A 25,525-nucleotide genomic window follows, 5' to 3' on the forward strand; every position below is an offset into this window, starting at 1 on the left:
ACTAGGTCTGGGGTAGGGCCTAGAATTTGGAACGTTAACAAGTTCACAGGTAATTCTGATGCTGCCGGTCCTAGTACACTCTGAGAAGCAGGGTCAAGGCTTCAACAGCATTGTGAACTATTCACCTTGTAGAAATTCCGCCAAAGACAAATAATACATTTCTCCTTTCCTAAAAAGATCTTATTTTATAGAGGAAATCATTGTTTTGATTATTAATGTAAGGCAGTAAATTATTACTATGAATACCATACTTAGATAAGTTTTCAGCTTGAAAATTTAAGCTTGACTCCTCCCTGTCACCAAATAATGCAGCTCAGAGAAAAATCATGGTGATAACTACTTCACCCGAGCAATTTGACACTTCTTTATTCATAAGTAGTAACTGTTGTAAATATATTTGAAATTTGTATATATGTGGGTATATATATATGTATATAAATCTATATATACATATATAAAGTTGTGGTTGCCTTCATTTTAGGACATGTGGTCCTCGGATCACCAGCATTAGTATCGTCTGTGAAATGTGCAATCCCAGCCCTGCCCCAGCCCTAATAAATCTATGTCTGCATTTTAACAAGATCTCTGGGTGATTCATATTCACATCAAAGCTTGGAAAGATCTGCTCTAAGAATAATTTCTTAACAAACAAAACCAGTGACTTCAATGAAGAACCAGGAACTTTTTGAAGAACACAATGTCAAGCAACTGTGGGTTGACAGGCAAACTGGGGAAATCAGATTTAATAAGGGTGTTATAGCTGGGAGACAGGGAAGAGCTGAACTGTTGACCACTCCGACTTTGGTCATGCTGAGTTTTTCTATTTGTGTAAAAGAAACTCATTAATTAAATAGCCTTAGATTCTAAACAACAGGAAGAAAAATCAATTAGAACACCTCAGAGAGTGAGAAAGAATCAGGGAAATTCATTAGCAGATAACCAGCATTTCTTGAAAGGGGAGGTTAGCTATGACCTCTCCATGTCACCGAGTAATGATACTCAAAAAATCATCACCGGACACTACTGGTTTTACCCGAGCCATTTGACATTTCTTTGTTCACAATATTAACCATCCTAAATAGGCCATGATTTCTTTAAGTCAGAGAAAAGTGCACCAACTGGCCGGTGCAAATGAGAGGTAACCAAGTTCAGCACTGTTGTTCTGTTGTGTGCTTTTGCCATCATTTCTTATGTTTTGCCAGGTTCTGGATTAACACGGATTGTCCAATAATAATAGATAGAAATAGCACCATTTGCTGCATTTGATATTTGAGTACCAAAAAACCCAAAATCAAACCTGTTGCCGTCGAGTCGATTCCAACTCATACCGACCCTATAGGACAGAGTAAAACTGCTCCATATGGTTTCCAAGGAGCACCTGGTAGATTCGAACTACTGTCCTTTTGGCTAGCAGCCATAGTTCTTAACCACTATGCCACCAAGGTTTCCATTTGAGTACCCAAAAAACCCAGTGCCATCGAGTCGATTCCAACTCATAGAGACCCTATAGAACAGAGTAGAACTACCCCATAGGATTTCTAAGAAGCAGCTGGTGGATTCAAACTGCCAACCTTTTGGTTAACAGCCAAACTCTTAACCACTGGGCCACCAGGGCTCCAATATATGGATATAAAACAAAAAAACCAAACCCAGTACCGTCGAGTCGATTCCAACTCATAGCGATCCTACAGGACGGAGTAGAACTGCCCCATAGAGTTTCCAAGGAGCGCCTGGCGGATTCAAACTGCCGACCCTTTGGTTAGCAGCTGTAGCACTTAACCACTACGCCACCAGGGTTTCCTATTTGAGTACCAAAAAAAAAAAAACCAAACCCATTGCCGTTGAGTTGATTCCAACTCATAGCAACCCTATAGGACAGAGTAGAACTGCCCCATAGAGTTTCCAAGGAGCGCCTGGTGGATTTGAACTGCCGACCTCTTGGTTAGCAGCCGTAGCACTTAACCACTACGCCACCAGGGCTTTACAGAGTACCTTAATTATTTTATGAGTCCTGGGAAAATTACCAGACTGGCTTTATAAAGCTTCAGTGCAGCAACGACTGCTTCCTATAGTCTCCCTACTCCCTCTCCTGCACTCCTGCTGCCTTTTCTATCCTGTAGTTGGCTCTCATTGCAGTCGAGTCAATTCTGACTCATAGCGACCCTATAGGACAGAATAGAACTACCCTATAGGGTTTCCAAGGAGTGGCTGGTTGATTCCAACTGCCGACCTTTTTGGTTAACAGCTGAGCTTTAAACCACTGCACCACCAGTGCTCTGTACTTTAATAACATAAATTATAACATGTTACTCCTCTGCTCGAAGCCCTCCAGGGTCTTTCTATCACACTGGGAATAAAATTTGGAATCTGGTCCCTGACTGCCTCTCTGGCCTTATTTCTCTGTTTCCGACCACTCTTTCTTTTGCTATTTTCTTCCTTAAAACTGCCCTTCTTGTTCCTTTTGGTTGCTAAGGACACCAGAGTCTCAGGGTCTTTTCATGTGCTCCCTCGGGTATTCGTGGCTCCACTCCTCAATTCTTCTAAGTTTCTGATCCAATCACCTCCCTGAAGGGCCTTCTCTGGGCAGCCTCTGTTCTCCTCTGTCATTCTGTGATCCCTTTACTCTGTTAGATTTCTTCATCCTGACATTGTAGTAAATAATAATTAGTTGACTTGTTCTCACCGTCTCTCCCACTATACAAGGCTTGGTCTGTTTTCTTCCTACTTTTTCCTATGCTTGGCTCATAGAAAGGGCTCAGTAAATATTTATTGAATGAGTTATATGACCCAGTCAACTCATCCTTCTGTTCAAGTATACACATTATTTCGTTTTTGACACATGATAACTGAAGGAAGAAATTTTCATAGAAGTAGGCTCTTGTTTCCCTTCTGTTTGAGAATAGGACCACAGAAATAAAACTGTTGATTTATTGCATACTGCCCAGCCTTATACATTCTTTATCTTATTTTTTTATTTACAACAGTCTTGTGAAGAAGGCATTATTGTCCTCATTTTTAAAATGAGTAAGTGGAGACTTGAAAGTTTAAATGATTTATCCAAATTCATAGAGCTAAATAGTGGTGACATTCTGTAGATTAAGAGCTACCATAAAGAAAGCAAAAGGTAAGCCACGAATCGCAAGAAGATACTAGTAATCCATAAAATTGACAAAGGATACACATAATGGAACACCTATAAATCAATTAGAAAAAAAGACAGACAGCCCTACCGAAAATTGAATGAAAGCTGTGAACAGGTGATTACGGTATAGGAGTTCTGAATGGATGATAAATACATGATGTTTTACCTGACTAATGATCAGATAACTGCAGGTTAAAATGATAAGCATTTCATACTCATCAGATCAGAAAAAATTAGAAAGTCTAATAATACCAATTGTGGAGAAATAGGAATGCATATATTAAGTAGTGGGGGTGTAAATTGGTTTAATCACTTTGAGGAACTATTTGGCAATATCTAATAAAGGTGAAAGTGTGCATAACTTGTAACAGAGCAATTGCATCTCTAGGTACATGTCATGGATTCAATTGTGTCCCCCCAAAATATGTGTATCAATTTGGCTAGGCCATGATTCCCAGTATTGTGTGATTGTCCACCATTTTGTCACCTGATGTGATTTCCCTATGTGTTGTAAATCCTATCACTATAATGTTAATGAGATGGATTAGCGGCAGTTATGTTGATGAGTTCTACAAGATTAGATTGTGTCTTAAGCTAGTCTCTTTTGAGACATAAAAGAGAGAAGTGAGCAGAGAGACATAGGAACCCCATACCACCAAGAAAGAAGCACCAGGAGTATAGCATATCCTTTGGACCCAGGGTCCCCGGTGCAGAGAAGCTCCTAGTCCAGGAGAAGATTGATGACGAGGACCTTACTCCAGAGCCAACAGATAGAGAAAGCCTTGCCCTGGAGCGGATGCCCTGAATTTGGACTTGTAGCCTACTAGACTGTGAGAGAATAAACTTCTGTTTGTTGAAGCCCTCCACTTGTGATATTTCTGTTATAGCACCACTAGATATCCAAGACAGTATGTGTCCAAGAGATGATATTCCAAATATTTAACAAATTCTACGTCGGGGACACCAACCAGTCAGAATGAACATAAACTACAAACAGCCGACATGATCATATTAGTGTATTCTATTTGAATATCAGTCGAGAAACTCTTGCATACATACACACAAGGAGACTTGTGTAAGAATATTCACTATGGCATTGCTTGTAATAGCAAAAAATTGCAAATAGCATATTTGTCTATCCATAGAGTAAGGGATAAAATGTCATATAGTCGTAGAATGGCATGCTATTCAGCACTTTAAATGAATGAACTAGATCTACATAAATCAACTCTGATAAAAATGTTTTTCAAAGGAATTCGTATGCCATGATACCATTTATGTAACATTTAAAGTATGAAAAATTATGTATTGTTTATGGGTACATGTATAAGTAGTAAACATAGAAAGTATACATGGAAAGGCTACATACCCACTCTAGGCGAATGATTATCCCCAGGATGCAAGAGAGGAAAATAGGACATGGTAGGAGGATTTTAGCATTCTTGAGCATCTTTAATTTCTTAACAAAATAAGATATAAACCAAATATGACAAAATAGTAACATTTCGAAATTTAGGGGTAGACATCTGTTATTATTTTTTTAATTTAATGTATCTTTCATGTTTGAAAACAATGTAAATATCGTGATGGAGCTTGTACTGGGCCCAGATCTGTCTGAATTCAAAGCCAGAGAACTTATCACTACCTAACTTCCAGAAGAGAGCCCCTAGCCCTTCCTCACAGGTACAGATTTCTCTTACCAGCACCATCAGGAACACAGACACCAGTGTCACAGTGGTTAATTGATTAGTGATCGTACCCCGGGAGGTCCTTGATCTATCTCAGGCCACATGATCTGATATACAAGGAGTGCTGGGTGGTCAAATGGTGAGATTGCTGGCACAATAGTGAATAATTTCTTTGCATACTCCAGAGTCAGATGAATCAGGGTATAGATGTGCTCCCAGGTGCTAAATTGGTATGTATATACTTGCAAGAGGCTCCATGTTTCAAAAGTTTTGTCATCACTTTAAACATGGGGCTTTGTCTACACACCCACATTTCCTCACTTTGGTACTTCCAAGTAAGGCAACAGGATGGAGGCCTTCTGGCCATCCTGTGAAGTCTGGCTAGTTGCTGTGTCCTTGTTTCTAAGTTTTGCTCAGGAGCACAAGTGTTTCATTTAGGTCTGGGGTGGCCAAGGGCTAAGGAAGTACCATGATTTCCCATGAAAACCTACATAGCTAGGTTCCTGAGAAGAAATTATTAAGCATTGGTAATCTCTCATCCTTTTTTCTTAAAATTTCAATTTACTCACCAATTATCTGTCAGATTTTTCAATAACTCTGGGAAAGCTGCATTTAGTGTCAGTGTTTAAAAGGAGCCTTGATCAATGAAAGATGAATTAGCAGTTATGTTCTGATTTGAAATAATGTTTTTGGAGTCACATATTTGATTTGCTCGAAGGGATGGAAATAAAAATTCCAAAGAGTATTACTTTCAGGGATACATAGAGCTAGGAAGGCCGCAACCCTCAGCGTGGTTAGCTTAACAAGATTTTTTCTCTGTTTCCCAAGTTCTTGTCACCCTAATGCCTTCACCATCATTTGGAGAGCTCTTGCTCTGAACTTCATACATCGTTGTCGAAAATCCACTCTAAGTTGGGTTCAACTAGAGCCTTAGAGTATAATCATGAATAAACAATGGGCCTTGACTCCAGTGATGGAAATCACTGGGCCTGTTCATCTAAGCATGAAAAACCAGTGGTCTGGACCATTTCTTCTTTTCCCTGTACAAACTTACAGTTGAGTTAGGAGCCCCTGGGGTTTAGAATTGAAGTCAACAGGGTATATATAAACTCTTTAACTCCTAGCCCTACCATGATACCTAGTATGATTGAATATCACAACAGAATATTGGAGCCATCTATATGATAGCAAAGAAAATACTCGGAAAAAATTCATGAAACATTTCTTCTGAACCATCACATTTTACCTTTGAAGCGTCAGTGTCCCAATAGTTTAGTCTACATTTAACCATACAGTTTATTTTCCTTCTTGTCAGAGTTCTTTGACCTTCATGTGATACTTTGTATGATCTTAAGATATTTTTTTTTTATACTCTAAGGTATTTTCTGAAGCAGCCAATGTGATTAATATTCATTTAACTTTCTACATGGACTACTTAAATCTCAGCATAGGAAACTGATATGTTGAGATACCACATCAATGATAAATGAATGAGATATGATAATGATTTAAATTTGTGGTAAATTAAGAAAAAAATCTATGTTGTATTTGCAAGAGTTATCCTAAATCAATTTCTTTGTGGTTTAGGATGATATGAAAAGCAGATAGCACCAAGGAATAGCTTTCTTATCTAAATCACAAATGTAAAGCTCAATGTATATTTTTTAGTGCTAAAATGCAAATATCTAAATATGATAATGAAACAAAGTTTCTTGTAAAACCACTACACCACCAGGGCTCCAGAAGTGTTTTAGGTGCATATAAATATGAGTGATATGAGTTGTCTTTAGATGTGAAAGCTTATTAATTGAACAACTTCAGAATTTTACAGCAAACAGACTTGGGATTCCTGATATAAATATTATGAGTGCTGTCCTTCTTGGAAAATGGTTATTAAAAATATTTATTATTAAAAATATTTATTAGAAATAGATATTGCTTATCAGATGATCCTATGAAAGTTTCCAAAAAGAAAAGAATAGATAACATATGTGATAAAATAAATAATAATGGCTGTACCAATGAATTGATTCCATAGATGGTAGGAAGATGCCCATATTTCAGAGAAATGCTTAAAAAGAATTTTGATGGTCCCTGCATGACAACTAGAAGTGCTAACTGGATGGATAATATGATAAATATATACGCAGTTTGTTTATAAGGAAAACAGTTTAACACTGTAGCTTCTAAGTCTCTTTTCTCTGAAATTTACCTTGCCTCAAGTACAGGAATGGGGTCCTCTCTGCTGTTTGTGTTAGAGGGCCCTGCCACCACCAGCTTTCCCATCCATAACACTTGATCCAACTTGGACCAATCAGATCCTCTCTTATGGAGATACGGACTTGGAGATGAGGCACTCTAGCTCAATCTAGACTGATGGCATGAACAGATGTAATATAAACCAGGGAGCTGTGAAATCAGCTCCATCATCTACCATGTGCATGGAGAAACAGCAAAAGGCAGTTGTGGAGGGAGAGGAATGGAGCAGACATGCTGAGAGAAGCAGAGACACACATATCCTACAGATAGAGACCCGGTAGCTATCCTCCTCATGGAAACACCTCCCAAAACAAAACTACATCCTGAGCATCCTTTTGTAATGTGTCGCCTTTTATAATTTGTAGGCATGACTATTAGATTGAATTGGCCTGATTGTTACCATCTCCCCTTAACATCCTTCTCCTGTTTTAATTTTCTCTGAAATCAATAAAAGTAGCCTTGTCACACCTCTTCCCAGGCATTGAGTATAATATTAATTTGCATTTTTTCCTCATGTTTCATAGGTATATCATTTAATCTTTATGAAGCACAAATTAAAATGAACATCTGTGTTTTACAGCTCAGGAAACCAAGACTTGGGGCCTGTATGTGACTTGCCCAAATTCACATAACTGATTGCAAGTGGCTGAACTGAGACTCACACTCAGGTCTTTCTGACTCCTGAGACTACACCCTTAACCACTATGTTATGTTGCTGCTTGAATCTGGAGACAGCAACTGGTATCTTTCAAAAAAAGGGGAAGATGTTTGTCCCTCATGTACAGGAGCGGTAATTCCGCTTACTGTGCATACTATGCATGATGTTCTCAGCTCCAGGTGACAGGCTGAGGCCTGGAGGAGGTAGTGATTGGGCAAGCCGTGTGTTCTCAGCAAAACTGTACACCCACACACACATAGTGTATGGGTGTGTGCATGTATGTGCATACGTGTGTGTGTTGTAGAAGGGTGGTTAAGGAGGAGACTCTTCTCCAGAAGCAGAAAACTTTTAAAGGATCCTTTAGTTAACATTATCTTACAGTTTCTTACCCATGAGAGAGCAGAGGTAAGTTAGAACAGTTAGAATGGTGCCTCATGGGAAGGCACTGAAGTGTGCACGTGTGTGTGTGTGTGTGTGTGTGTGTGTGTTGTAGGATGGGCATGGGCCTACAAACAGAAGAGAAACAGAAATGCCTGGGAAGAGGTGTGACAAGGCTACATTAATTGATTCCAGAGAAAATTAAAACATTTATGTAAAATAGCATATGAGTCGTCATGGGACACAAGCCTAAACACCATTAGCTCAGGCTTCATAGGAATTTTCACTGAACTCGAGAAATGGGTTCCAACTGAAATTTTAATTAGGACCCCAAAACACATTGGTATACTTATTCCTGAAAGTTCACCACGTGTTACAAGCTTAGGAAGATTGGAAGGACTTGACTTTAGCTGGGTAAGCATCACTGCAGACGTTTTACCCTGTTGGCAGGGCTAGAAGAAAACAGAGGTTTGTAGGCAGAGAGGGGACCTGCAGGGTAATATTTACATGGGGTAGGAAAGTAACAGGCTCTTGCTTGCATGTTGTGTGAGGAGTTGTCAAAGATTGCAGTAGTTTTTTGAACTCGAATGGCAATGTATATAGCTTTACTCGTGATTGGGAAGTAAAATGAAGGAGCCAGTATAAAGAGAGGACCAGTTCTCCCATCTTCCCACTTAATTATAGATTTTTATCCAATCAATAAACCAAGAGATCCTGAACTACATTTATTTTTTATTAAAAGAAGGGTGCTTGGGTTACAGGAAGTGGGAAGAATGGAGAAGGGAAAGAAATGTTTTGCTGACTTTCTCAATATTCTTTTAGAAAATACTTATTCCTTGCTTTATTTTTTAAGTGTATTTTCAAACTCAGGTGGGAAAACAAAGATGGCCAATCAGTTAATCTCTTTTTATTCCTCTTCTGTGTGAAAGGATTTTTTTTTTCATCCCTCAAGAGAGGATTTCCATTGCTTGTGACTGTGGATCTCCATTAGGTAGAATTTTCACCTTGTGCCCCTCTATGCAGTTGATTGCAAGAAATTCTCTGGCCAGCTACATTTCAAATCTGTCAGAGCCAGTGATGTACTCCCGGTGCAGTCAAGTGTGAATACTGTTAAAACTGTTGCTTCGGGTGACCTTGCTATTGGGCCTCTTCATGACCGTGACTCAAGCTTGCTCCTCTGCTGGCTTCTCACGTCTTCCTCTAATTGCTGCTGACTGTTCAAAAGCTGGGTTTGTTTGATATGCTTCCAGTTTTCATAAAATTACAGTAATTCCCTATGGAATCCTGAGTTTTTAGCATCCCCATTTTTTTTTTCATTAAATAAACATCCAGAGGAAAAGTTTAATTTATTATGCCAACTCTCATCCTAGTAAATTACACCTCATTGGAACCTCTTCTCAATGGTGGAAATTCACTGCCTCAACACAAGATATTTTGTGGCTATTTTTCCAATTTTCCAGCTTTGAGCTGCAGGTAATACAACACTTGACTAATAATGGCTTAGACAATAAAGACATTATTTCATATAATGAAAAGTTCAGTGATAAGGGATTCCTGGGTGAATTGGTTGGATCCAATACAGAGTTAGCAGTGGAAGACATTTATTGGGAGGTATCACCTTTTTTATCACCTATGAAAGATAAAGAGGACAAGGATCAGGAGTAAGCAGAGAAAGCCTTCAGACAGCTGTGAAATGAGAGGGGAAAGGAAGGAGGATTGGATAGAAAGAGTCTCAGACTGCAGTGCAGCTCTGAAAATCCACAGCCAGCCTAGCAGAGCTCTGCTGCAAAGGTGACCCATAGAGAAGACCATGTCGGGCAGAAGTGACCAGGCCCTAGTGCCCCATTGTGTTTAGTTACTGACTGGGGCTTCCTGGAAGAGCTTGGCCTCTGCTGCCCTGGATTGTTTGCTGCTGGAGGCTCTCCATTAACTGCATTCCTGGTAGCTGATCAGCAAGGTCATTCTTGATTGGATATGTTAGCTGCACACCTCCATAGCTGCCTCACAGGGTTTAAACCAGCAGCACAGTTCTGCCATCCAGGATCCAGGTGCTTTCTAAATTGCCATTCAGTCCTGCTTGGCGGGTTGGTATTTATATTCAGATTTATTTCCTCATTGTCTCAAAAACACTGTTACAACCTCATGTCTTCATACAGCTCCCTACAAAAGCAGGAATGAGAGCTAACCCTCACATGTTTCTGTTTGTAAGGGACGAAGATCTTTCTCTGAAGTTGCCAATCAGACTTTTTTCTTTAGTACCATTGGTGAGGTCTGGGTCACATGCTCATGCTTTAGCTGCAAGGGAAGCCAGAAAAGTGAATTTCTGGCTTTTTTAACCTCTATAAAGGAAGGTGGTAGGGGTGGCTGCTGGGTAGGTAAACTACCAGTCTGCCATCCTAAATATTGCTGAGGTGGCCCTTCATCATCTTATTCCCAGAAATTCAGACCCTAGGGGTTATACATTGAATACTGAAGTTATGACTTCTTACTCTGGCAGGTTGTTTTGTTTATCTTATACTCCTCAAATATCCCTATCCCCTCCCCCAGCCAGGAATACAAAGTTCTACTTCAGTCTTTCTTCATGTGATTTCTTACTTTTCTTTGTTTTTGTTCATAGTTTACTTAATGCCTGAATGAACAGATAGGTATCTATCCATACCATTTAGACTAGTCTTTCAAGAAGACTTTTGAAAAGTCTGATTGCATTACTCAGTGATTTTCATTCTGTCATTTTAAACCTTCATTTTAACATTGCAGGCTTCCATAGTGTTAGAAAGCTTCAGAGACACTTAAAGCATGGGGAGAAAACATTGCATAGTGTGAAAAATACCTGCTCAGGGTACTTTTTTTGGTTCAAAATGAGGTACCCATATGCTTTCCCTAATAATGTGGTTCTCAGTTCTTTTCTGTTTCTGTACACTCTGTCTTGCTTCTTTATTGACTTCATAATTTTCAGCACAAAGCTAGTCAGCTGTGCTGCCTACCCACTGTATGTTGTTGTTGTTGTTAGGTGCCGTCGTGTCAGTTCCGACTCATAGAGACCCTACGCACAACAGAACAAAACACCGCCCAGTCCTGCGCCATCCTTACAATCATTGTTATGCTTGAGCCCATTGTTGGCAGCCACTGTGTCGGTCCACCTGGTTGAAGGTCTTCTCTTTACCGCTGACCTTATGCTTTACCAAGCATGATGTCCTTCTCCAGGGAGTGATCCCTCCTGACAACATGTCCAAAGTATGTAAGATGCAGTCTCGCTATCCTTGCTTCTGATGAGCATTCTGGTTGTACTTCTTCCAAGACAGATTTGTTTGTTCTTTTGGCAGTCCATGGTATATTCAGTATTCTTTGCCAACACCACAATTCAAAGACATCAAAGCTTCGGTCTTCCTTATTTGTTGTCCTGCTTTCACACGGGGCTTTCACATGGATAATGATGCAATTGAAAATACCATGGCTTGGGTCAGGCGCACCTTAGTCTTCAAGGTGACATCTTGGCTTTTCAACACTTTAAAGAGGTCCTTTGCAGCAGGTTTGCCCAATGCAACGTGTCTTTTGATTTCTTGACTGCTGCTTCCATGGGTGTTGATTGTGGCCAATATAATTTTTCAAAAAAAAAAAACTTGAGATCATTTTATAAGCTGCTTTCCCTCATACCCTTAAATATTCTTTAAGAACATGATTTTTACTATTCCAGCTCATGGATATGTTGCAATTTATTTAACTAGTATCCTAAAAAAAAAAAATTTTATCATTGGAATTTAAGGTTGTTTCTAAAATTTAATTATTTAAGTAACAGTATAATTTTTTTTTATAGTAGCTTTTTATGTAAATCTTAATATGTATATCTGATTATCTCTTTAGGGTAATGTCTAGAAGTGATATGACTGTGTCAAGTGTATTTTATGCATTGTCTCAGTCATCTACTGCTGCCATAACAGAAATACCACAAGTGGATGGCTTTAACAAAGAAAAATTTATTCTCTCACAGTCTAGTTGGCTAGACGTCCAAATTCAGGGTGTCAGCACCAGGGGAAGGCTTTCTCTCTCTGTCAGCTCTGGAGGAAGGTCCTTGTCATCAGTGTTCCCCTGGTCAAGGAACTTCTTAGGTGCAGGGACCCTGGGGTCCAAAGGACACACTCTGCTCCTGGTGCTGTTTTCTTGGTCGCTTCCCTTTTCTTTTATCTCTTGTAAGATGAAAAGTGATGCAGGCCACAACCCAGAGAAACTTCTTTATAATGGATCAGGGATGTGACCTAAGTAAGAGTGTTACATCCCACCCTAATCCTCTTTAACATAATCTAATCTTGCCTCATTAATCACAGGCAGAGATTCGGATTTGCAACAAATAGAAAAATTACATCAATCACAAAATGGAGGACAATCACACAATACTAGGAATCATGGCCTAATCAAGTTGACACATATTTTGGGGGGATACAATTAAATCCATGACATATATAATCTGAAATATCCCTCCAAAAAATGTAAGTATACTAAATTGTATCCTGTCAGTGTTTATTTCCCTGCATTTTTAACTAAAATAATCCAAAAACCCATCGTCATCGAGTTGATTCTGACTCATAGCAACCCTAATGCATTCTTACTAGCATTAGGTATTTTCAGGGTGTTTTTTTTTTTCTAATCTCAGACCAATTTGATGGAGAGAATTTTGTGTCATTGGTTTAATTTTCATTCCTTTGAAAAGAAGTCAAGCACTTTTTTCACGTGTTTATTGTTCATTTGTTTGTTTGGTAAATTGCCCACGTCTCTATTTTAGGATTTGTCTTTATTTTATTTTTCTTTGTAAAAATCTCTGTATATTAAATATAAGTAACTATAACTGTGTTATATATTTTTATAACTATTTTTCTGGTGTTTCCTTTGCCTTTGATGGTACTGGAACATTGAGAAGTTTTTCATTTTTATATGGTAAAACCTCTTATTTTCTGTGGTTGCTATTGTGCTTAAAAATTATTTTTCCTTTCTGACATTGGAAATTATTTTCTTATATGAGCTTCATGTTATTTAATTTTTTTATAAAAATTAAAAACCTAGTGGAGATTTTTTTTTTAGTAGGAGATTTTTGGTTGATCAATTGTCCTGGTGTATATATATATTTCATTGTTTTGATTTGGAATAGACTTTTCCTTATTCACTGATTTAAAATTCCACCTTTATTGCATATGATAGTCTTAGGAAGATTTAAACTTGGATAGTTCCCAGTTACACAGGATAGCATCATATTAACTGTTATAGTTTGCAATGTGTTTATATGTCTGATAATGCAGTTTCTCTTAATTCATTTGAATTTTTCAAAGATTGCCAGAAGGAAAATTAATATAGTACAACTGTCAACATTATTAGTAGATTAAGAGAACTGCAGATGTTTTGAAATGGAGGGCAGATAGGATCTTGGGGAAGAGATGTCACTTTGGCTAGGCCTAGAATGATGAATATGATTTGGCTTGGCACAGAGGAAGGAAAAAGGATGTTCTAAATGAGGAAAACAGCCTGAGCAGTAGCAGGCAGAATGGGTGGGGGGACAGGCCTGGTGGAAGAGATCTAATACTTGCCGAGTGTCTAATGTGAGACACCGTGCTAAGTATTTTATAGGAATCACTCTGATGTCAACGGAATCCCCATCCTTTGACTCCTGTGTCAACACATGCTCAGTGCCCTGCTTCCACTCTGTTCCAATTTGGGTGCAGAACTCAGTACTTCTTTGAGTTTCTGAAGAACAATTCACTTACACAAACACTTTATTGATCGGTGCAGACCAAGGTTTCATGACCTTGACACCATTGGCATTCTGAGCCAAAAAATTCATTGTTATAGGATGCTGTCCTGTGCATTGTAGGATATGTAACAGCATACCTTGACCCTACCCTCTAGATGCCATTAGGGGTTCTCCCCTCTTCCCCAGTTGTGACAACCAAAAATGTCTTTGGGCATTAACAAGTGTCCCCATCGGGTACAATCATCTCAGATTGAGAAGCACTGATGTAAAGTTTACCAAAGACAAAATTTGGTGGAGGGTTTTATATTGCACAGTCCTCTACAAATAAATATCCTTTTACTGTTTTCCTCTCTGAAGTTCCTTGGTTTCTATGTAATTTTCTAAAAAAAAAATTTTTAATTTATTTTTAGCCTAATCTATTTGAAGGGTTTCTCAGCCATGGCACTACTGCACCACTAACATTTGAGCTGGGTCATTCTTTGTTGTGGGAGCTGTCCTGTGCATTGTGGGATGTTTAGCAGCACCCCTGACTTCTATCAGGAGATGCCAGTAGCACCTCGTCTCTCCTCTCCAGTTGTGACAACCGTATCTCCAGACATTGGCGAAACTCACCCTGGTTGAGAACCACCGATTCAGATTATACCAAAGATAGGAAGGATGGAGGGTTTTATCCTGTACACGGCACAATCGGTTAACTTAAAAATGCTCTGTTTTTGCCTTGAAGTCCTTTCTTGGTTACTATGCAATTGGTTTTGTGTTTTGTTTTGCTTCTGCTCTCTCGGGGATTCTCCATCTAGGCACTATTGATGTTTTGGGATGGATAATTCTTTGTTGTGCGGGGATGCCCTGTGTGTTGTAGGATGTTTTGCAGCATCACTGGCTTCTACCCACAAGATGCCAATAGCATCTCCCTTTCCGTCTTTCTGCCCTCCACCCAGTTGTGACAGCCTAAACTGCCTCCAGATATTGCCAAATGGCCTCTGTGGGCAACAGTCACCCCTGGTTGAGAACCATTGCTCTATTTCTACTTACCTTTCCACATTTAGTGGCTCTTCTTTTCACTTCTTTAGAAGAAATGCCCTTTTTTTTCTTCTTACTCGTAGACATTGAGTGATAATTTTTGTTAGTTGAACGTGGTTGAGGAACCTCACTATCTCAAGTGGTTTAATTATTGTATTTTTTTCCTAACAAATATAGCATTGCCCTTAACAGGAATTTTGGCAAATAATTTGTACCCCGATTTGCTACCCATTAATGATTTCTCCTCTGAATGAACAGGAACAGGCCATTGTCACATTATGGTTTCACTATAGACTGCCTTTGCATTAGAGTAAATTGGTACATACATCTCTCGCTAAATCCGACCTTGTCAGCACCTTCAAGACAAGAATGTTGTCTTGTACATAGTCAATGTTTTGAAGAAAAAACAATGTCAATATTGAAATCAGACACATCAGGGTTAAAATATCAGTTCCATCCCTCTTTAACCTGATTCAGTGGGCTTAAGCAAATTAGCTCCTCTGGTCCTTTTTCATCATCTGCAAAATGGGGGCAAAATTACCTTCTGAGTGGGGTTCTTGTAAACATTACAGATAATGAGATAAAACACCTGGTATGTATCAAACACTCAAAAAAGTTAACAGTTAATTTTATCAAAAACATTAATTTTATTAAGAGATATTGAAGCCTTTATAAAGAGCCTTTAAAGCCAGACTTTAAACCTCAAAAATCTATACCTAGAGTGTATACATATTTCCCTTAATTTCTGACATATGTGTTAGGATCACAACTGAGGGATGCTGGAAGAAAGGTGGTTTTGCATTAATTTTTCTGTATTTTGCCAGAAATTTTAAGGCTTGACTAATTCAAATGTTCTCATGATTACTGAATTGTAAAGTTTATTTAGCATCATTATGGGGATTTCTTTTTGCAGTTGTAAGAAGATGAATATTGCTTCTGAAGCATAACAGATAGAACTATAAATAAAACTAGGAAGAATTTTACTTAAATTGGTTCTTATGACAAAAGTATCATTTGAGTTTTTAGTGCGTTTCCCCCAGTAGATAAGATATATTTTTTCTTTCACATTCATTTTTTCCTCTGATGTCTATATGTGGTTTTGACCTTTTGAAGACAAATTGAAAATAAAATATGATGAAAAGAAAAGCAAAGAATAAAAAGAGACAACCTGTGAGTCACAGTACAAAAATCAATAAAAATATAGAATGCATTCTTCTGGTCATTAAAAAGGGTTTCTTCCTTCAATGTATTAACCAAAGATGTGATTTTACCTAGATTAGAAAATTAAAGTATTCATATAAGGCTGGGGTATGCAAGTTTGGTTATAATACCACGGAATTTTAAAGGAGAAGGAACCCCCAAATTATTTAATATAACCATCCCATTTTTAGAAGAGACAAAATTGAGGCCTAGAGAAATCAAATGACCTCCCCAGAGTTTTTAATCAGTGGTTAGTGACAGAGTTTGTATGAGGGTCTGATTCCCAGTGGGTTAGGCATTATACTCTGTTGGTGCCATCTATTTGATAAAATAGAATTGTGGAATACTCTACAAGATTCAGCACTTCTGAGGAGTTAAAAAAAAAATAGAGGAGGGGGATAATGGAAATAATTTTAGGAGTTGTTGTGGCACCAACAACTGGAGGAAAAATATTTTGACTGGGATTAACTTAATGAAAAAATATGTTTCTATTCAGTACAACCATTTTTAAGCAAGAAAAGCAGCATCACTGTCTTCTACTAAGTGTTTTAGAGAAGACATTGATGGACATGGCAGCCTTATAAATGAAACTAGACTTGGAACAACACAACATTTAAGTAAAACACTTGTAACTTTATTGAGGAACTATACAACATCAAATGCTTAGCAGTATTATTTTAAGAATTGGTCACATTACCAGTATGTTTCTAGTACTTGGGTATGTATCTTAAATACTGCATTATTTTTAACATATCTTGAGCCTTTTAGTAGCCTGATACAACTTTTCAGTGTAGTTACCAATAACACTTAGTTTTTCCTCGAGATTTTCTTGATTTTTTTCCTGTTTCCTTCTGCTGTTTATATGCCTTGTATCTCTCAGCCATTGTCACAAGCTCGTCTGGGACAAACTGATTTGCTCTTTTCAGAATTTTAATCAATTCATTGGCGATCTTCCAGTCATCTTGAGTGATAAGGGTAACTGATGTGCCACTCTTTCCTGCTCTCCCAGTGCGCCCCACTCTGTGGACATATTCTTCGATATTCTGGGGAAAATCATAATTATATACATGTGTGATATCCTGAACATCAAGGCCCCGGGATGCTAAGTCAGTAGCAATCAGTATTTTTACTTTTTCCCTTTTAAAATCATCTAATGCTTGCTCACGATCGCTCTGTTCTCCATTGCTGTGCAGAGATTGTACAGGTATACCCTGGATGCTTAAATCACTTGACAAGTCATCAGCAATAAGTTTTCGGCTGACAAACACGATCACTTTGTCTTTGGGTGACAAACTTTCCAGAAACTCTTGGAGAAGAGATCGTTTCTTTTCTTCTGTAGTAACGATTATATTTTGCTTCACTGTATTTACTGCAAGTAGATCCAGAGTACCTACATACACAATCATAGGATCTTTCAAATAAGATTGTGCTACTCGGCGAACACTGTCTGGCCAAGTTGCGCTGGTCATAATGGTCTGCCTATCTGGGCGCACGTCTAATAAAATCTTCATTATCTGATGTTCAAACCCCAGGTCAAGCATTTTATCTGCCTCGTCTAACACCAAATAGGTTATGCTTCTTAGATTGACAAAGTTATTCATTTGCAGATCATTTAGTCGGCCAGGAGTTGCAATAATGATGTCTACACCTTTGGCGATGTCATGTATCTGTGCTTCTCTATTTCCACCACCATAAATACAAATGCTTTTAAGACCTTTATATGAATACTTACAACATTCAGCTTCCACTTGAAGAGCTAATTCTCTAGTCGGTGTAAGGACTAGCATGCCGGGTCCCTTCCGTTTGTTTCTAGTTAATGGTTGAAAACTGAGATGAATAAACCCAGGCATTAAATAGGACAATGTTTTCCCTGTTCCAGTTTGGGCAACTCCTATAAGATCTATTCCTTGTAGAACAATTGGCCATGCCTGCGCTTGAATTGGTGTTGGTTTTAGAAAACCTGCTTTTTTAATGCTGGCCATAATTTCAGGATAACTTCTAAATGCATCTTCGAATGTACAGGCTGGATTGGGAATAGGACGTTTTTCACCGTCTTTCAGGTCATCACACATGACATTGAAATTGTCCCGTCTCCAGTTGTCTACTTGCAATCGAGGCATTGAACTTGTTGGTATGGATTGTATGTAAAAATTTTTCTTAATTGGTGGTAAATCTGCCCATTTCCTGTTTTCCCATTCAGCAGCCTGTGTCCGAATTTGATCCCAATCTATTAATGGCCGACCTTCTCTGCTGACATTACCTGTGCTTAAATCTCTTCCAACAGAAGGTTGGGTAGCAGCAGTATTAACCCTGCATTCTGAATGGTAACTTTCTTCTTGTTTTTTAGCAATAGTTTCTATAATTGCTTTGGCCTTCACTTTCATGGTGTGGCTACCAAAAATTTTTACCTCTGCTTCACTATCACTGTTTATTATGTGAATTCTAGTGTTTGTTGTACCTTGGATGTCCTTGATTTTCGATCCACCACGACCAATCACAGCACCGATCACATTGTTGTTCAATTTAAAGCACAGAGGTGGTTCACGGGAGCTGGAGGCCCCAGGTTCCAGGTAGCCGGAGGGGCCGCTGCAGTTGCTGCCTCTGCTGTCCCTGCCATCCCTGCGAGCCTCAAGACCTCTTGGATTAGGCTCTTTCTGCTTCCACTCCGGGGCGCGGGACATTGCTGCGTAGTGGTTGTATCTGCACCAGCCTCCCGCCTACATGTGGTTGGAAAATCTGGCAGAGCGGCCTCTTGCTAGTCAGGCTCTGAACCAGCAGAGATAGTACAGCCGGTTAAATGCACCTTCTCGAGGTAGCGACACAGTGGTTACCTGGGGAACCATTATGCCATGTGGTGTCAGGGTGGGGCCTTGACAGCCTGACCAATCACAGGGCAAGGACTAGGGTGGAGGTAAGGGAGGAGCCTATGACTCAACATTTAAAGAGGCACTCACCAGTGTTAGGGACCGACCTTGCCGGCACTTAGAGGAGCACCCTGATAGTGTGTGTCTCTTAACTTTTGAGGAGGCTCAAACAGGCCTTGCACTTAGCCACAAAGTCTTTTTTTTTTCCTTTAATAATAAGACAGTTATTTCCAGAGGAGAAAAATATAGTGGGTTTTTAAAAAACAATTTATTCATGTATTTGTGGGTTTATTTGGTTTGGTAGTTTTTTTACGCAACAATACTTGGTGTAGATCAATTCCTCATTTCTCGGTCCTATTAAAAAAAAAAAAAACGTTGTCATCGAGTGGATTCCGACTCATAGCAACCCCATAGGACTGAAACTGCCCCCATAGGGTTTCCAAGGAGCAGCGGGTGGGTTTGAACTAATGACCTTTTGGTTAGCTGAGCTCTTAACCACTGCACTACCAGAGCTCCATTCCCGGCCCTGTAGTGTAACTTAAATTATCGCATCAGAAGTCTTATAGGTGCATACTCAGAGATGGCAATTTAACTAAATTATACTGTTCAGGCAGTTTCCAGATCCTATTTCAGGGATGATGGTTGGTTGGAAGAGAGGTGGAGTGGGGTCTAAGATACCTTAGGGGCTGTTTTCAATGGGTTCTCTTTTTTTCCCTGTGCCTCTTAATTTTTTTCTCCTAGTGGTTTCATAGGTTCGGAGATCTTAGCGCTGGAATATTATGCAGAAATCATTTATTAAGTGCAATGCCAGAGACACTCTGGTAGCAACCTGGACACATAGACATCCAAGTATCTGTTTAAAAGTCTCAAAGGTGGAAAGCTCATTTCCTATCAAAGATGTTCATTCCGTTATGAGGTAGTTCTGATGGGTACAAAGATGGCATTGAAGTAAATGTGCGTCCTCCTGCTTTCTTAGGCCTTTTTGCCCTTTGAAGTTACACAGAATGGGCTGGATCCTCCTTGTATCCTTGTGTACTTCAGGGCCCCTGTCAAATCACCTTAAGGCTTCTGTTCATCAAGGTAAAAATTCCCATTTAGTCTACATTTCTTGATGTGACATGATTTCTAAGACACACCATCTTGTCCCCGCTCCTTTGGAAATGGTTCATTGAGGACCTTTTATAATGTAGCACATAGAACTAAATAAAGTATTCTGCAGAAATGCCCTTACTGCTACTGTTAGATTTTCTTCACTGGTCATGACAGTGGAAACCCTGGTGGCGTAGTGGTTAAGTGCTACGGCTGCGAACCAAAGGGTAGGCAATTCGAATCTGCCAGGTGCTCCTTGGAAATGCTATGGGGCGGTTCTGCTCTGTCCTATAGGGTCACTATGAGTCGGAATTGACTCGACAGCACTGGGTTTTTTTTGGTCATGACAGCTCTATTCTACCTAAGAACTCCTAAGACACAAAGCTGCTATTAGTAACATGATGGGCGTTTAAGTCCATTCTTCTTCGTCCTGTACTTTCATGGTTGACTTTTGCTTATTTCTTTATTTGCCTAAAAGTAGACTATATATCTATCCTTTTATATTCATCCCACTAGGTTTGGTCAGTTGATGCAGCCTATTAAATATAACTTTAATGTTGGTTCTCTCACTCATCATATTATCCTCCAGTTTCAAGTCTTCTTCACATTTAATGTTCATGACACATCTCTCTCTTCAGCCAAAGTTGCTATTAAAATTTGGACACTGTTGAGCATAGGACTCATATGTCACAAATATGTCTATGACTCACTGGGAGGAATCTTCTTTATATCAGCATTTTACTAAAAGATGCTTTTTGGAGAAAAGAAAAGCCTCCTAGCCAAGTATGTTTGAGAAATATAGCACCCTACATCCCCTCTGTTAGAGTCACAGTGCCTATTACGTATCCCAGTAGCTCTGATATTGCAAGCATTGGGAAACCCAATTGTTTAACCCAAAATTTCTCAAAGAAATCTGTCAGTGGAGCCCTTCCTCATATTTTTAAAATAAACCTTTTTTTTCAGTAATTTTGGATTTATGGAAAAGTTGTACAGATAGTACAGGGGATTCCAGTATACCCCTCAACCAGTTTCAGTTTCCCATAATCCTATATCTCACATTACCATGGTACATTTGTCAAATCTAAGAAATTAACATTGGTATATTACTGTTAATTAAACTTGAGACTTTATGTCTCCGGTTTCCCGTTAATGTATTTTTTCTGTTCCAGGATCCAGTCCAGAGCACCACATTGCATTTAGTTGTCATGTCTAGTCTGTGACAGTTTATCAGCCTTTCCTGGTTTTTCATAACCTTGACAATTTTGAGCTGTAATGGTCAGAATTTTGTAGAGTATCCTTCAAACTGTTTATTCTTGATGTATTTTCACATGATTAGAACGGGGTTATGGGTTTTGGGGAAAATACCGCAGAGATGAAGTGATCTTATGTGTGTGTGGGCGCACCTGATATCAGCGTGATTTATCACTTGGTTAAGTGATGTTAGCCAGGTTTCTCCACAATTAAGTTATTATTTCTTCCTTTTCATACCCTGTTTTTGAGAAGTGAGTAACTAAGTTCAGTCAGTCATCAAGGGCCCACTACCCTTAAAATGCAATTCTTATTAACATTTTGCACAACTGTTATCGTTCCTTGTAATACGATTTGGAAAACACTGCACTGGATAAACATAGATTCTCTAATCAGTATTTTTCCTTTGGTTATTCAGCCAGATATAGCGTGACCAAGTCACATTACAACCTCTTGACATTTCTCTGTGAATTATACTAGGAGTTTTAAAGCATTCCCAAAATCTTCTGGCCCATTAACCATTAAAAAAGAAAATTTCTTTAGTCAAGTGTGGCTTTTACTTAGTACACTGTTTTGCTCTGCCTCTATGTTTATAACCTTCATCTTTAGTTTGAATAATACTAGATATTACAGAGCCACTAAATTGTAGAGGTGTTGAGTATGTCAGAAGTCATCTCGTTCTACCCCTTTATTAATAAACCTTTATTAATAGAGGCAATGAAATTGAGGCCCTGAAATCTTTCCAGACTTGATGAAGGGTACTCAGCAAATCAACGAGAGTACAAATCCAAAACTATTTCTTGACTTGTGGACAGGGGCCCTTTCCCTTTTATTATGAATGAACAATCAGCTTGTTTCTACTCATGATGTTTTACGTGGGTGATACGGGAGAATAGAAGAAGCCATGAAACGGAAGTGAAGGAAGGTCATAGAGTGGGGCGAGGGGTAGTTTGAAACCTTTGAGTACAAAGCAGTACACTTTAAGGTAGGGCTCATTGTAGTGAATTACTAGACTGACACAGAACTGATAGAAGACTTTTTGGGTTTTGCAGATGCGAAGAGGGATTGTGCTCTCAGAGTCATTCATTACCATCTATGATTGGCCTTATCAGTTGGAGAAATTGATTGTCATCTATATTAAGGGTCACTGGCGTAACATTCTTTGCCCCATATATCTCTACAACTGGCTTATCCCTAGTGTCTGAAATGTTCCCATTAGATATTTACTCCTGTGGTTTATGGCTTGGCACCTTACTAACTTGCTCTTGAAAAATATGACACGCAAGTGTGAAGTTGTCAATTAGCTGCTTTCTAGTGGAGCAGCTGGCTAAGAGTTTTTTTTAATTTTTTTCCTAATATTGTCTTTTTGGTGAAAATGTACACAATATAAACAGCAAAACACAGTCCCATTCAGCAATTTCTACACATAATGTTCAATGATATTGGTTACATTCTTTACATTGTGTCAATATTCTCATTATTTCTGTTCTAATTGTTTCACTCCCATTAACTTAGGCTCACTGGCCCCTAAACTTCTTATCTATGCTTTAGAGTAACTGTAGTCCATTTGGTCTCCTCTAGATAGTTTTTTAAAAGAGTACAGTACTCATGGGTAACATGCTTTACTTTTTGAACTAAACTGCTAGTTTAAAGGTGACTTCAGGAAATAGTTTCACTTCAAGTTTTAAAGAGTTTCTCAGGGCATGGCTAAGAGGTTTTTAATGGGACTGTGTTTTTGGTAAAGGGTGGGCAAAGTATGTCCCAAGGTAAGAAGAAAGGCATTGATAAAGATATGAGCAGGGTTGACGCAGACTTGAGCATTTTGCTTAGGGGGCACCCTATGGCCTTATATAAAAAAAAAAAAAGCCACTGCTGTCGAGTCGGTTCTGACTCATAGCAACCCTATAGGACAGAGTAGAACTGCCCCATATGGCCTTATAGGTAACAGTAAAAGTGAAATATTGCAGGGCGTGGATTGGGCCAATTTGTAATCATAAAATTCTGTTGATGCATTAATATCGCTGGCCTAAAATATTTTATGTGGGGCCCCCATAGAAACAATCTTGATAGTATTTTAGTTAATACATCTGTTTTGATGACCTGAGATGAACTTGACTTACGGAATTTCAGTTAGTACTGATGATTATAGTAATGATAGTTGATTTTAGACCCCTACAGTCCCTTGCAGTTTATAAATACCCTCTGTAGAAATGATTTCCTTGGGTGATCTACATCTAGACATTATTCTGTTCTGTAGATGTGATATATTATGACAAAAGCTGCTATCCTGATTGCACATATTGGAATGTTTGCTTTGTGCACAGAATCATACTCAATATTTAGAGCCTAAAGAGGAGGCAGCAGTATAGGATAGTGGTCAAGGACGCTGGAACCTGAATATCTGGGTTCAAATCTCAGCTCCACACTTATTAGCTGTGAGTCCTTGCGCAAGTTCCAAACTTCTTGTGCCTTGGTTTTACCATCTGTAAAATGACCTACCTATCTCACACACATACACAGACACAGGCACATACATAGTTATAGGAGTTGGTTCACAGTAGGAAATCTCCAAGTGTCGGTGATCCCTATTACAGAAGCAGTTGTTGTGTAAAATCTATTATGGAAGTTCCCAAATACCTGTCAAAAAGTTTCCTTGATAGAGTTTCCTCTGGTCCATCCACATCAAAATGAAAAAAAAAAAATTAAGGGTAATAAAAATACTTTTTATAAAGCTAAGCTTATTCAATTTAAACAGTCTTTTATTCTGACCTAATGCCCTTCTAAGGGGCCCTGGTGGCACAGTGGTTAAGGCACTCGGCTGCTAACTGAACGGTCAGCAGTTTGAACCCACCAGCTGCTCTGTGGGAGAATGATGCGACAGTCCACTTTCTGTAAAAATTTACAGCCTTGGAAACTCTATTGGGGCAGTTCTACTCTGTCTTCTAGGGTTGCTATGAGTTAAAATCAACTCGACAGCACTGGGATTTTTTTTTTTAACGCTCTTCTACTTTTTGTAAAATACCTCTTTAAAAACGAAAAGATGTCACCAATGGTTTTTTTTAAAGGTCTTTACTGAACAAAAAAAGGAGAAGGGAATGCCATTAGCCAGTTTTGGTTTTGAAATGTTACTGGTAACTGAAACCCAAGGACCTATAAACAATGAGCTAGAACATTAGCAAACAAATGCAGTTCAGAATACTTTCAGATACTAAATCATGATTGCAGATGAGATGGACTGGAGGGAGATACTGAAGGCTGGAGAGTTCCAGAAAGATCCATAAGGGAGGTAGGCCCTTTCTGTCACTAGAAGAAGCGTGGAATTAGAGATAGGAGGATATTATAGCTTCAGAGGAAGGGCCAATGTGTTCTTGGAGCAGTGAGCAGCCTGGACAACTAGGACAGAAGATCAAGGTTAAGGAGAAAAGGGAAATGGAGAAGGATGGTTTGAGGCAGAGCAATAGGAAGAGGAAACTTTTAGGAACCTTAAAGACAGTCAAAAAAATTCAAATTAATATGGTAAAAAAAGAAAAGAAAAGAAACAGTGTTGAACCTAGAGTGAGGAAGTGATACGATAGATACTGTCGGTTATTAATTAGAGAAGGCAGGTCCACATGGAGAATGCCAGAACAAGTGAAATGGAGTAAAGCAGGGGAACTAATTCAAATACAGTGGACTGAAGGACTTGAACAGAATGTAGCAGTGGGAATTCAGAGAAAGGAGCAAATACAAAGAGAAGGAGTTGGGTAAGCGACTAACATTTTTGAGTCCTACTATATGCCAAATATTTAAAATATATTATTTAATCATCACAGCAACTCCATAGTAGTTATTTTCCTCCTCTTTCACATGAAGACACCGATGGCTAAGAGGTTTTTACATTTCTGAAGCTCTAAAATGTTGCATAATATACCAAGTTCATGCAAAGTTATGTTAAAGAGCTGAGTTGAAATTTAAACATAGGTTTGGCTAGCTTCAAAGTCTTTTCTCCTCTACCACACTCCAGTTTCTAAGGAAAAATGTGCTTGATTTGATGCCTGAGTCTACAGATCGGATGAAGGAAGTGTTTAATCAAAAATGACTCAAGCTTACAAGTTGGACTCACTGAAGCAGAGAATCTTGGAACCATTTGACTAGGAAGTTGCAGGGGAACCATTTGTAAGGCAAGAAAAGGAGTTTGGTTTCAGCCCTGTCCAGTTTGTGGTGTTGTGAGGACATACAAGTGAAATGCTATGTATGGCTGGA

General features: G+C 38.9%; 1 protein-coding gene across 1 annotated transcript; it reads right to left on the reverse strand.

Moving 5' to 3' along the window:
• Positions 1 to 16,876: 16,876 nt before the first annotated feature.
• On the reverse strand, positions 16,877 to 18,763 carry DDX53 (DEAD-box helicase 53). The gene has a single exon (XM_049872048.1). The coding sequence runs from the start codon at positions 18,761 to 18,763 to the stop codon at positions 16,877 to 16,879; it is 1,887 nt and encodes a 628-aa protein (XP_049728005.1).
• Between the last annotated feature and the right edge of the window lie 6,762 nt (positions 18,764 to 25,525).

Source organism: Elephas maximus, chromosome X, assembly GCF_024166365.1.
Source record: "Elephas maximus indicus isolate mEleMax1 chromosome X, mEleMax1 primary haplotype, whole genome shotgun sequence".
Taxonomy (NCBI): domain Eukaryota; kingdom Metazoa; phylum Chordata; class Mammalia; order Proboscidea; family Elephantidae; genus Elephas; species Elephas maximus.